Source organism: Oryzias melastigma, linkage group LG15 (genome assembly GCF_002922805.2).
Source record: "Oryzias melastigma strain HK-1 linkage group LG15, ASM292280v2, whole genome shotgun sequence".
NCBI lineage: Eukaryota > Metazoa > Chordata > Actinopteri > Beloniformes > Adrianichthyidae > Oryzias > Oryzias melastigma.
In genome coordinates this window covers 2092165-2104849 of record NC_050526.1, presented here as the reverse complement: position 1 = coordinate 2104849, position 12685 = coordinate 2092165, and the positions used below count along the sequence as shown (strand labels likewise).

The following is a 12685-nucleotide window of genomic DNA, read 5'->3' as shown; positions in this document are numbered from 1 at the left end:
AAAAAAAAAAAAAAAACTGGAAAAATGTCTAACTTAGCCCCCCGCCCAAAAAAATAAAACTAGCATGTTGCTAAATTATTAGCTAAATTTAAAATTCTGTTTGGAAAAAATAGAAAAAATGTCTAATTTAGCCAAAACAGCTAGCATAATGCTAAAATATTAGCGAAACATCAAATTACCCTAAAAAAACCCAGTAGTTTAAACGTTTAAATTTGTGTCTATCTGAAAGTATGCAGAAGCTCAAAAATGTAAAAGTGCACAAAGTTTTTGAAGGATTTTAGCAATTTCCCACTCATTTCCTATGGGGCATATTTAGCTGGATATTTCAAAAACTATCAAGTTTATAAATTCCAAAAGTAAAAGCCAGACGTGGCTTTGGAGCCGCAGGTTTGGGACCCCTGATCCAGTTACAGATTGAACCTGATTTATGAAACATGATCTCAGTAGTAATATATTTACTTTATTTCTGACTTGAAAGAAATATAATCAGATAAGAAATTACATTTAAACAACAGAGAGAAACAGATAAGTCTATGCACAGATTGGAAGACATACATTATACGATTCAACATTTAATTTCTCTTAATGGCGTAGATCAAATATGACAAAATATGACAGTTCTACAGTACCTTGAATGCATTATTAAAAGGAACCTACAGCTTTTTTATTGAGCTGGTTAGAAAATATTAAACAATGTTACCATTTTAATCGTATTCATTGAATTTATTATCCTTATACCAGATTTGTATGATCTAGAAATGTTTGAATTAAGGAATTAATACCTTGAAGGAAAGCTAAAGTTGCAATCATACATAAAATTATATCAAATATTGTTTAAATCCACAAGAGAGTTACCATTTAAATCGCCTGTTTTGTTTTATTTTCTGAGGTTTCCAGCCTCCGACTGCTGGTTTTCTCTGTCGCTGGCCTCAGAGCTCCTATCTTTGCTCTCTAATGGGATTTTGATGGTGTCGACCTGCCCAGTAGAACACAGAGAAGACAGTGGAAATGCATTTAAGCTCCTTACCTCTCCGCTAATTTAGGTTAGCGATATTGACACTCCCCAAGCAACTGAGAAAATAGTACTTTTATCCAGTTTGTCTTACTAGGTTGCCTTGGCCGAATACCAGCTCTGCGTTATCCAGCTTCTAGTCCCTTCCAGATTACTGCAGCATGATCTGTATAATCAACTTCAGGAAGCTTAGTCACCCCTAAGCACAGACCGGTATAGAGCAACACAGTTTCTTTTTAGAGCTGCACTTCTGTATCGTTAAGGTTATTATAAGATGATTTACAGTGATGGATTTAAAAGATCCTGGATGTTGAGTTCCAGTTCTTTCAATTAATACTTTAAGCACCAAAATCCGTGTTTTCATATTGTAACGTAGGGGTCTCAAACTGGCGGCCCGCGGGCCATTTACGGCCCCCAAGTTGATATTTTGCGGCCCCCGCCTCAATATGAAAGTTCAAAGTCTACTGAGCTTCTGCTTTGTTTTTGCTAAGTTAAGCTTTAAACTTTCCATTCGTTATTGTTGTTGGATCTGGTCATCAGAAAAGTCCTTAGCAACAGTTGCTAGCGTCGTTAACTCTTGTCGTTTCTCAGGACACACAGAAGATATAGTTTAGTAGGACACAGACATGAACAAATGTTCAATAAACTTGTTCAGTAGGACCAAAGATAGTGGACACAAAAACATATTTTTGGCACAAATGGAACCCCATACGTATATGTACATTTCTGATTGGGCCAGTAGTGGTTACAGATCGGGTAGCTTCATCTTAAATGGTTCTGGTGAGAATTTTTAATATGATAAAAGTATCGTCAAATTAAGTATCGCAATATTTCATTGTGGCAATTTTTTTCGAACACTTCTAGATAAAATGGTGAATCTTGTGAGAAAAGTACAGCATTTATTTGAAATAAACTTATTTGTGTTCTCTTGTAAACTCCTCTAAAACAGAACTTCTGATTCAAGTACACACAACTTCCTAAATCTACTGAGTTTACATCAAGAGGAATGCTTCATCAAATATATTCTCATAATTCTCTTTAGAAAGTCCAAAGAAGAGTACGAGTTGGAAATGTCCAGGAGGCAGCTATTAGAAGAAGAGGTCGGTTCCACTTCCAGCAGCTGTTCTGAGAAAGCAGCGGCTGAACTTGAGGAGGACAAGAGCCCCACATCTGCCCACAGGAGCAGCACCTCCAAGGTAAGAGAGGTCGGACTTTTATAGGAACACCCGTGAGTCGGAATTCCAAGATGCCAGCATATTTCCTAACTCTGTGGTATCAACTTATTGAGTTTTCAGTCTGTTCAGATCTCTGCATTTTGATCTTTCAAACATCACCATCAGAAAATCGTCCCTTTAGTGCCATCTAATGGTAAAACTGCAGATTACAACCACCGTATAAAGGAAGAAAATTAGTCCAAAGATGTTTAAAGATCCTGTATCAGAAAAAAAAAATCACTTTTTTTAGACTTAGAAAAAAACTGAAAATTATTGTAATTCATTATACTAAAATGGTGACATCAATTTTATTTATTGATCACAATGTTAAGCACTGCAACTGACGCTGAACTACGTTTACTCAGAAATAATTAATTAAATATCGTCTTACCAAGTATCTCCAAAGGAAACATCGCGATATGTATCGCCAAATCGACTTTTTTTTTCCCTGCACCTCCACTAAGAGGTGCAGATGTCTTTTTTGGTGAAAGCATTTTTCACCCGTGATTTATCGCTTCTGGTGGAAAAATACAACTTCAAACGAAAAAAAAACATAATTAGAACCTTTTTACATATAATCTCAGAGATATATGTCCCCAGAAAATGTATAGCAAACCATTAAAGTCCCATCAAAACTATATTTGTATCTATATTAAGACAATTCCTACTCGTCTTTTAATTATGATTACGCCTTTTTTTTTTCAAAATCAAAAGACGTTCTGCAAAGCGTTCATCAGAAATTCACCCCCGAGTTGTGGGCGGGAATATTGGCCTTGAAGTTAGCTCAGCTAATTTCCCATCATCCATTTGTTACATACTCTCCCACTAGCTTACAGCCCCTCACACCACCACGCTAACATTAGCGGTGCAACAAAGATGGCGAGCGATATCGAAGCCGTCCAGTTTTGATCCTGATGCCAGCTTAAACAAGGAAAACAAAGACGTTCGTGGATCTATTTGGAATGGAGCGGGTCAGGAAAACTTTGGCTCGCCCATTTCAGTTGCTGTGTCACAACGTAGAGGTGTTTCCAAACGGCTTCATTCACTATTTGAATGAAGAAAATTCTTAGAAACACACTCTTAATATTAAATTATTTTAAATATGTCCTCCATCGTGAGAAAAATTCTACAGGAACATGTTAAAAAAAACAAAAACACAATTTTGGGTCAGTCATGAATTTTAGGGTTGGACAGACAAATATTGAATAATTATATATATTTTAAATCATTGATTTGGTGAATCTTGTAGTTTGTATCATGTGTGTGTGTTTTAATTATTTCTGTTCAGATCACCAGCAGTCCTCCTAGAGACGACAGTGAGGAAGCTGAGAAGAAAAGCGTATCTAAGAACGGCTCTGCTTCCAAACCCACATCAGGTATCGTCTGCACGCTCCAACAGACGCCGCTTTTCCAGCATGTGCATCATTACTTAACACAGCCAACATGTTTGGGCAGATTGTGGCAACAACGGCGCACAGCCCCGAGTGCTTCCAGCCGTCAGAGCTCCAGCGAGGTCCAGCGAGCCCTCCAGCACCAACGGCACTCACACTAAAGAGCAGAGCAGCAGCCCAGCTGCAGCCAAGGCTTACCTGGAGGAGGCGTGCAGGGAAGCTGGCTTCTCTAAGGGATACACGGTGAGTCTGAGCTCGCCAACTGCAGCAGAGCTATAAAAAAGTGTTTAGTCAACCAGCAACTGTGCAAGTTCTCCCACCTCAACTATGGGAGACAAAATGAGAAAATAACATTTTTGAAGAATTTATTTGTAAATTATGGTGAGAAATAAGTATTTGGTCACCTACAAACAAGCAAGATTTCCTGTAACTTCTTCTGTCAGAGGATCCTCTGTCCTCCACTTGTTACCTGTATTAATGTCACCTGTTTACCTATATAAAACACACCTGTCCACAACCTCAAACTATCACAATCCAAACTCCACTATGACCAAGACCAAAGAGCTATCTTAGGACACCAGAAACAAAATTGTTGACCTGCACCAGACTGGGATACTGAATCTACAATAGGTAAGCAGTTTAGTGTGAAGAAATCAACAATTATTAGGAAATGGAAGACAAACAAGATCACTGATGATCTCCCTCCATCTGGGGGTCCCCGCAAGATCTCACCCTGTGGGGTCAAAATGATCACAAAAATCCCCAGAACCTCACGGGGGGGAGCTAGTGAATGACCTGCAGAGAGCTGGGACTCTAGAGGAGATCTGTATGGAGGAATGGACCAAAACATCACTGCTCTATAGGAGATCTGTATGGAGGAATGGACCAAAACATCACTGCTCTAGAGGAGATCTGTATGGAGGAATGGACCAAAACATCACTGCTGTAGAGGAGATCTGCATGGAGGAATGGACCAAGACATCACTGCTGTAGAGGAGATCTGCATGGAGGAATGGACCAAAACATCACTGCTCTAGAGGAGATCTGCATGGAGGAATGGACCAAAACATCACTGCTGTAGAGGAGATTTGCATGGAGGAATGGACCAAAACATCACTGCTGTAGAGTAGGTCTGTATGGAGGAATGGACCAAAATACCAATAACAGTTTGTGAAAACCTTATGAAGACTGACAGAAAATATTTAACTGCTACCTTTGCCAATAAAAGGTTTATAACAAAGTATTGAGATGAACTTTTGTTATTGACCAAATACTTAATTTTCTACTATAATTTACAAATAAATTCTTTAAAAATCAAATTTTTTCTCATTTTGTCTCTCATAGTTAAGGATAAAAATGATCATTCATCTATTTAAGTGAAAGAACTTGCACAACTGGTGCTTGACTAAATACTTTTTTGTCCCACTGTTTGGGAATCAAGAGATTAGCAAATATTGTTCATTATTCATAGGAGTTCAAAACTGTGATTAAAATAAAGAAATTATTGTTGATTTCTTGTTCTTTACCTTTTTCATGCCTTGTCGCTCCTGCACAGGAGTTGTCAGCATCGCAGCAGGAGCAGCTCCAGCAGAGGGCGGCATATCTGCGTGAGCAGCGGGACAAGCTGCAGGCTTTGAAAAAACACCAGCAGAAACCCAATCAGACGACCTCGCAAGAAGAACCGCCAGCCAGCTCCACGCCGTCTCCCACTCCGGTACACCCAGTGATGAAAACTTACTTCATTATTTCACCTCATCCTCATTAACTCACACTTACTAACCTTCATTTTTGTTTTTCCATTCCCCACTCTTCCATTATCTGGTCTGATGTGCCGCGGCAGGAGCAGTCCCAGAGGAACGGGACCAGTTCTCCTCCTCCTCCTCTTCCTCTTCCTCTTCCTCCACCACCACTATCTGCTAACTCCTCCAAGCAGAAGGTGATCAGACCTCAAGCTGTCTGAAAAAACCTCCCTGCTTGTGTCTCTCTCCTCGCTTCGTCATTCACTCATCTTTGACACACCTGTACACACTTACCTGGCTGAATCCAGTTAGTCTTCTGCTCCTCCACCCCGATCATTATTATTTTCTGTCTCTCTCTGCAGGAGCTGTCTGCAGAGGAGAAGAAAAGGCTGCAGAAGAGAAAACATCTGGCCGACAAGCTGAAAGAAGAAGTCATTAAAAAATAATCCGATGCAACGACCAGAAACTTTATCCAGTAATCCGTCACAACTTCCCTCACTAAAGTACCTCACCTGCTAATCCTTTTTTTACTCAAGATTTTAAGAAGCCAAGCATCATGTCTGTTCAGTTATTTTGTCTTTAGTGCAAAAATGTACATATTGTATAATACCTATTGTATTTGTAAGATATAGACCCCACAGAAATGTAGGAAAATGCTCCCTACAATCACAAGTCCAAGTAAATATTTTTGTCTTTAAAGTTACATTTAAGAAAGCAATAGATGAATGCACATTTATTCAGATGATTTAATGCACATCTGGTGTCGATGAGCACTAAAGACCTGGACCTGGATCTGTGCCCAGACTCGCTTTCCTCGTTTCTTGGAAGTCGAAATGTCTGGGAGCAGAGCTTCTCTTCACGAGCATTGTACCATTTACCTCCAAAGCCATTGGGAATCTGTACTCGATGCAGTTCCATTACGACGTGTAGTGATACTTTGTTGAATAAAATCACCTTTTTTTTTAGAAATGACTTGGACTCCAGACGTTTGGTGTAAAGAGCCGGTGGTTGTTGTGTACAGTTTGATATAAAAACGTATTAAGTATAAAGATTTAAAGTGGGTATTGATGCAAGTTTTAGAGGATAATCAGTCATGAAATGAACAAACAGGAAGCGACCGTTTTACAAACTTTAACCCTTTAACTCAAGTGTTTATGTTCTTTGACGTACTGTAACTTGAAAAGTTAAAGATTTTGTGTTTAAACGTCACCGGCGATGCCTTGGGTGCTAAAGGGTTAAATAACCAAAATTCGCCACAGGAATGGGCCAGAAACTTACTTTTTTTTCCCCCCAACATCCTCACAATGTTTTTCTCTTCATGACTGGGCCAGATTGAATCATCTGGCACATGGTTGATTAGAGGATAATCAGTCATGAAATGAACAAGCAGGAAGTCAAGGTCAATTTTCTTTAAATTTTGGATTTCTTTTGAATTTGAGCAGTTATAAAAGGTGTAGAAACAACAAATTTAGGAACCTCACAAAATGCTATTGTTTTCTGTATTAATAGGTGGCAATTTATATTGTAGTTTTCTTCATTTTTAAAATCAGCTGAGTTTGAATTTAGAGGAGTCTATTGGTTGGAATTTCCATTTTCCATCAGGAAAAAAAACTTAAATATTTTTACATAGCACAGATGTTTGCCTTAAATTCATGTTTAAAGCTCAAATTTAAAATGGAAAATGGTGATGCAATTTACTCTTAACTGCTGAAGGGATTTGCTGAGAATGAAAAAGCTATTTGCAAAAATGTTAGATTTGCTAAAAGATGGAAAATTTCATAAACTATGAAAGAGCGCCAAAGTTGACCTAAATTTTTGAATAATTTGTAGTAAAATTGCTTAAAAATCCATAATACATGCCAATTTTGCAAAAATATTTAGTGTGTTGCTAAAGTATTAGCTAAACTCAAAATTAGCATAAAAATGTAGATGCCAAATTAGCCTAAAAAGCTAATACTAGCTAAACTCCAAAATAGCCAAAAATTCCTCAGTACACTAAATTGGTCAAAAACGTTAGCATTTTGCTAAAATAGAAGCTAAACTCTATATTAGTCTATAAAAACCTCAGTAGATAAAAAATTAGCCAAAAACGTTAGTATGTTGCTAAAATATTAGCTAAACTCCAAATTTGCATAAAAAAACAGTGGATGCCAAATTAGCCTAAAAAGCTAGCTTGTTGCTTAAATACTAGCTAAACTCCAAAATAGCCTTAAATTCCTCAGTACAGTAAATTAGTTAAAATCTTAGCCTGTTGCTAAAATATGAGCTAAACTCCAAATTAGCCTAAAAAGCTAACTTGTTGCTTAAATGTTAGCTAAATTCCAAAATAGCCTAAAATTCCTCAGGAAAATAGTAAAAACGTTAGCATGTTGCTAAAATAGAGGCTAAATTAGCCTAAAACAAACCCCAGTAGATAACAAAAAAACGTGAGCATGTTGCTAAATTATTAGGTAAACTCATTTTTTTTAATTGATTATAAAAGATGAAACCATAGCCCATGAATGTATTTAAAGGCTTGTTGCTAATCTACTTCATTTTTTGACATTTTAAGACTCTTTCATTTCCAATGGGACATTTTTTTGCTCAATATTTCAAAAACCATGAAATTTATGAATCCCAAAAATACAATGTAATGTCCTAAACAGATGAATGTGTTGATGCCAAGATTACTGAAATTGCTGAAAGTGTGATTGAGTTTTAATGTCACTATAGTGTGAATGCTTACTAAGCAATCACACAGCTATCTGTGAACTTTGAATGTGGATCAAAACGAACTTACTCAACAAAAAAAGGCAAACTTCAGACACCTTTAGAACGTTGCAAAAGTGACTTTACTGCAAGTTTTAATGTGTTATTTTTTTAAAACCAGCATTTGCAACCTTTCTGTATTTTACATTAAATCAAAAAACACTGGACAGAGAGTGAAAAGTGACCCCCACCTTTTTGCACAATGACAAACAAAAAAAGAAAGTACAAGCCGGTGGGTGTCTCTAATCCCTTTCAAAATCACAGCAAGAAATGATTAAAAAGGGGAGAAAAAAAAGATCTGTACAGTACTTTGACATGAAATACAGGACTTCTGGCTAACGCAGTCTTGTGAGACGGTGTTTTCCTTGACTTCAAACTCACGCCATGGCTTTTAAGGTTCCAGTCCTGCTCCACTGGACAAAGCGGATCCTGTTTTTTTCACCTTCCTTCTCTAGTCATTGTTTTAAGCTGCCTAGACCCATTTTTCTGACAAAACTAGTAAGAAATGGTTCTGTGGCAGGGTAGCAAACGTCGGCTTCAGCCAGTCAAGCTTTCTACTTCTACAGTGGCTAGTCCTGCTAGCCTGACTGGCCAGCTCAATGGTTGTACGCTGGCTGTTGTGTTGCTTCCTGCGCCTCTGGAGCTCATTGGTTTAGGCTGGAGAGCGATGAGTTCCCGTGTGATCCTTGGCTGCTACAGACTCCTCGCCGCGGGTGCAACAGTGGAAGCGAGAACCACTTCCAACAGCAGGTGAGTAGAAATAGGATAACGGGAAAAATAAAAACCAGGAGAGCAGAGAGAGGTTTTTCCAAGGTTTAAGAAAGCAGAAAGTTTGGGTTTTTTTTTTTTTCGTTTTTTTGGAGGGTTGGCTCTTCCAGGAAAGGCCAAAAGAAATAGCATTATGAAAAAAAAATAAAAAACAGCAGCCACGAGGATCACGATGATCTGCCTGTCCACACATCTCCAACCGACGGAGAAACAGTGCAGCCGAGAATTCTGGGTAAGGCGGGTGCTCGTCCTCTTCTCGCCGAGACCGACAGATGGCACGGGCAGGCCGAGGACCGGAGGAGGAGGGTTTGGAGGGACGGCGTCCATCCACTGCGGCAAACTGACTTTAAGAGCTCAAACGGGGTCGTTTCCTTGGAGACTGATCTTCCTCCTCCTCGTCATCTTCTTCATCTTCATCATCTGGATAATCCACCAAACCGACGACAAGAGTCGGCTGAGGGGAACGGAAAGGAAACCTTTAAGTAAATAATAACAATTTTTACATTTGTCTTATTTAAAGAAGCGATACCTTTACGACACAGGTAGGAGGCAGAGCCACGGTTTTGACGGAGGACGACGGACTGCTGTTCGGAGAGACGACTGGAGAAGCAGGAGCGATCGCCGCTGCCTTCCCATTGTTGGCACCGTTTGCTGCGTTGGCAGCACCTGCAGAAACAACGTTCTCATGAAGATTCAAACCAAAAACCGTTGAGATCACATGATCAAAAAGCGGACCAGATAACATGGTTGATCACTCAATCGGGATCACATATTTAATTTATTCTCATTATGATCTGCACTTTATATTTCTAAGTGTTGCCTATAAATACTTAACCAGAAGTCTGGATGTCATGAACGGATCACGACATGTTGCCGCAGCAGAATATGACGGCAGTTTAAGCCCGAGGCTAACAAAAACAGTTCAGTCGAGCTAGCGAGATGTTCAAAAACTCTTAAAAACTCTTTAAACTGACAGAAAGTGTCTCTATTGGTTGTCTTAATGGATGGGTTAAACATCATTTAACCCATTGAGACTCGAGCTGTTCCTTGATATGCCTGAAAAAAAATAAAAGTTAAGAAAATAGAATAGAAGTATATAATAAACCCTTTTCACAGTGACGTCAGACAAAAATATAAACAGGGACTTCCGGTGTTCACATTTAGAACAGCAAAACTGACAGCTAAACGCTGTTTAACACAATTTTACGTAAATAATAAAAAGGTAACTTTACCAATTAAAAGTAAAATATTTATTTTATGAATTTCCTGCTGAACTGTATTTTAATTTCCTGTCTTAGATCGTTCACAAAACTAAATAACAAATTTAAATGAGTCTTCAATAGTGGAGGTTCTACTGAAAATATCGACCTTTCATTTGAGCAGATATTATTCTATCAGGTTCTATTTTGCTTGATGTTATTCTCACGTGTTTTAAGTACAATCAGCACAAAAACTGATTTAAATTCATGTTAGAGACATTTACTAGGAGCAGCCAAGATGCACATTACTGCATGTTGGCCGCATGTTTTAACTGCGCCAAAGGCGACATTTAGCTGTTGTATTAGAGGTTTTCGTTGTTTTTCGGGGTATTTTAAGGAGTAATTGTAAAAATAGGAATGTTTGCCAAGTGGCTCAGAGAATATTTTAAGTGCTGCTATGAAGCCACGTTTTTTTCAGCTTTCAAAATAAGAGCAGCCAAGAAAAAAAGTTCAATTCTGACCATTCAGAAAATTATGTGCGATTAATCATTTCCTTATATATATTTTTGATGGTTTCAAATTATTTTTATCCTTGTTTACCATTATTATCCCGCAGGGATCACAGAAGTGCTCTATTAAAGAGTTATGTGATAAAAGAAGGTTAATGAAATAGAAATCTGTTCATTTTAAAAATGTGTAACTAAGGTATCGACTCAGGACTCGGTATCACCAGATACTCAAAATCAAACGACTCAAAATCGGATTGGGCCCAAATAAAACTGATCAGGAAATCCCTAAAAAAGGTTTATTTGGGATATTTCTTACCCTTTTTGGCTTCCATGAACTTGCCGTAGCTGTCAGAGAAGTCGTCTTCCATCCTTTTCTCCGTTGCCTCTGCATCTTCATCGTCCTCGTCATCATTGAACCACATCTCTTCATCCTCGTCCAGCGATCGCGCATCTCTGCGATATCTAAAGGAAACAGCAGATTAACAGTTTAAGAGTTTTAATAAATCGTATGAACGATTGTATTCGAGTCTGCTCACCTGTTGAGTCTCTGACTCTGCCGGTCTTTTTCCTGTTCGTAGCGCCCCTTCAGGCCCTTAAAGGTCTGAACGTACTCGATGGGTTCAAGTGCTTTGTAAAAGTTATCCACAATGTGAGCGATGAGAGATTTGATGTCCTCCTAAAAAATAAAAAGGTGAGACATGTAGGAATGTAGCCTGTTTTTGTTTTTTCCAAACATGACCCCACTACACACCACTTTGATGAACTCGAAGAGCTCGATGATGGCCGAGTTGAGGAGGTTGTATCGCGTGCCGTTGTCCAGCAGGGCGTTTATGACGGGCTCGAACAGGTTCCCTTTGATGATGTAGCGGTTGTAGTACTCGTCTTTTAAACCGATGATCCTGCGCATGAAACGCAGGGCACCTTAAGCACAAGCAAAAAATAAATAAATAAATATGTGAAAAACAGAAGGAAAACAAGACTGGAAGCTGGAGTTTGTCGGGCTGGACTTACAAAGAGCGAGGAAGGTGTGCTTTGAGTTCATGAGCACCAGCACTCTCCTGAGCAGGTCTTTGTTCATGATGTACGTCTTGATGTGGTAGGTGTGGTGTTCCACACAGAAGGTGAGCAGCTCCAGGATCAGAGCCAACAGCTGAGCTGTCTGGAAGTTGTCTACAGACACAAGAAAGCGACTTCATGTCAAGACAACAAGTGAACTCTGAGCAGAAACTGCTGCACGGACACTCACCGGGACAGACGGGGTTGATCTTTGTGGATCCCTCCTGTTGATCTGAGACAGAAATCACGGATAAATCAATCCAGAACTTTCCACGTCCAGCAGAACGAGCAGCGAGTTTACCTTTGGAGGTCTTGTCATGCGCCGTGTTGGCCAGCAGGGGAGCTGTGAGGACGTGCATGCAGTACTTGTAGAAGAAACTCAGAAACTCCGTTTTCTCTGTTTTCTGTCACAACATGAAAGGAGGAAAAGTTCCTCAGAACAACAAAAGGACTTTCACAGCTCATCATATTTATTTATAATTCAAATTTGACATAAATAACAGACCAACAATCAGCTTGAGTTGACCAATAATAATAATTTAGCTTAAAAGAAGTAATTTAATGTTTCTGATCAGCTACAAGCTCAAACCATCAATTTAAACCGTTTTCAAGAAATAAAATCCTGTTCAGGATTTCATTGTAGAATAGAAAATATAGCTGGGTATTGTTAATAATTTCCAGAAACTGTTAGACTTGATTCATAAGAGCCTGGATCGATTCGATTCAGATTTTTTTTAGATTATTTTGATCCTCTATGAATTTACACATTTGTTTAGAAATACATTAAAAATGTTATGTATGTTTTGAATCTATTTATGCTAATCTGATACAGTAAAATGGTAAATAATGTAGTAAAATAATGAGATTGTTAATATCAAACAGTGTTACATAGATTCTCTAAAATAGAAGTTCTAACTAAAATATTCAGATCATTAACTGTAAACATTGTTCTGCTTCTCCTGGAGGACGTTTCAGTTTGGCCACTAGGTGGCGATTTCACTTTAGCAGTACACTTTTTTCAAAAAGACAACAAACGTATGACAAAAAAA

The 12685-nt window shown here is 38.6% G+C and overlaps 2 protein-coding genes across 3 annotated transcripts in view; one reads left to right on the top strand and one right to left on the bottom strand.

The window, feature by feature from the left end:
* Positions 1 to 6328, top strand: part of cfap36 (cilia and flagella associated protein 36) — a 15891-nt gene extending 9563 nt beyond the window's left edge. Inside the window, exons 6-11 of one of the 2 annotated variants that reach the window (XM_024297769.2) lie at positions 2055 to 2208; positions 3515 to 3602; positions 3682 to 3860; positions 5173 to 5331; positions 5458 to 5553; positions 5719 to 6328. In XM_024297769.2, coding sequence (XP_024153537.1) covers positions 2055 to 2208; positions 3515 to 3602; positions 3682 to 3860; positions 5173 to 5331; positions 5458 to 5553; positions 5719 to 5802 — 760 coding nt within the window. In that variant the 3' untranslated portion in view covers positions 5803 to 6328. The remainder of the gene's footprint in view (positions 1 to 2054; positions 2209 to 3514; positions 3603 to 3681; positions 3861 to 5172; positions 5332 to 5457; positions 5554 to 5718) is intronic. The other variant, XM_024297771.2, reaches the window with a different exon arrangement.
* A 1840-nt stretch (positions 6329 to 8168) lies between these two features.
* Positions 8169 to 12685, bottom strand: part of LOC112161949 (serine/threonine-protein phosphatase 4 regulatory subunit 3-A) — a gene marked incomplete at its 5' end in the record, with an annotated part of 10269 nt that continues 5752 nt past the window's right edge. Inside the window, 8 exon segments of the mRNA XM_024297517.2 lie at positions 8169 to 9326; positions 9402 to 9538; positions 10897 to 11042; positions 11117 to 11256; positions 11332 to 11501; positions 11592 to 11750; positions 11827 to 11868; positions 11938 to 12040. Coding sequence (XP_024153285.1) covers positions 9219 to 9326; positions 9402 to 9538; positions 10897 to 11042; positions 11117 to 11256; positions 11332 to 11501; positions 11592 to 11750; positions 11827 to 11868; positions 11938 to 12040 — 1005 coding nt within the window.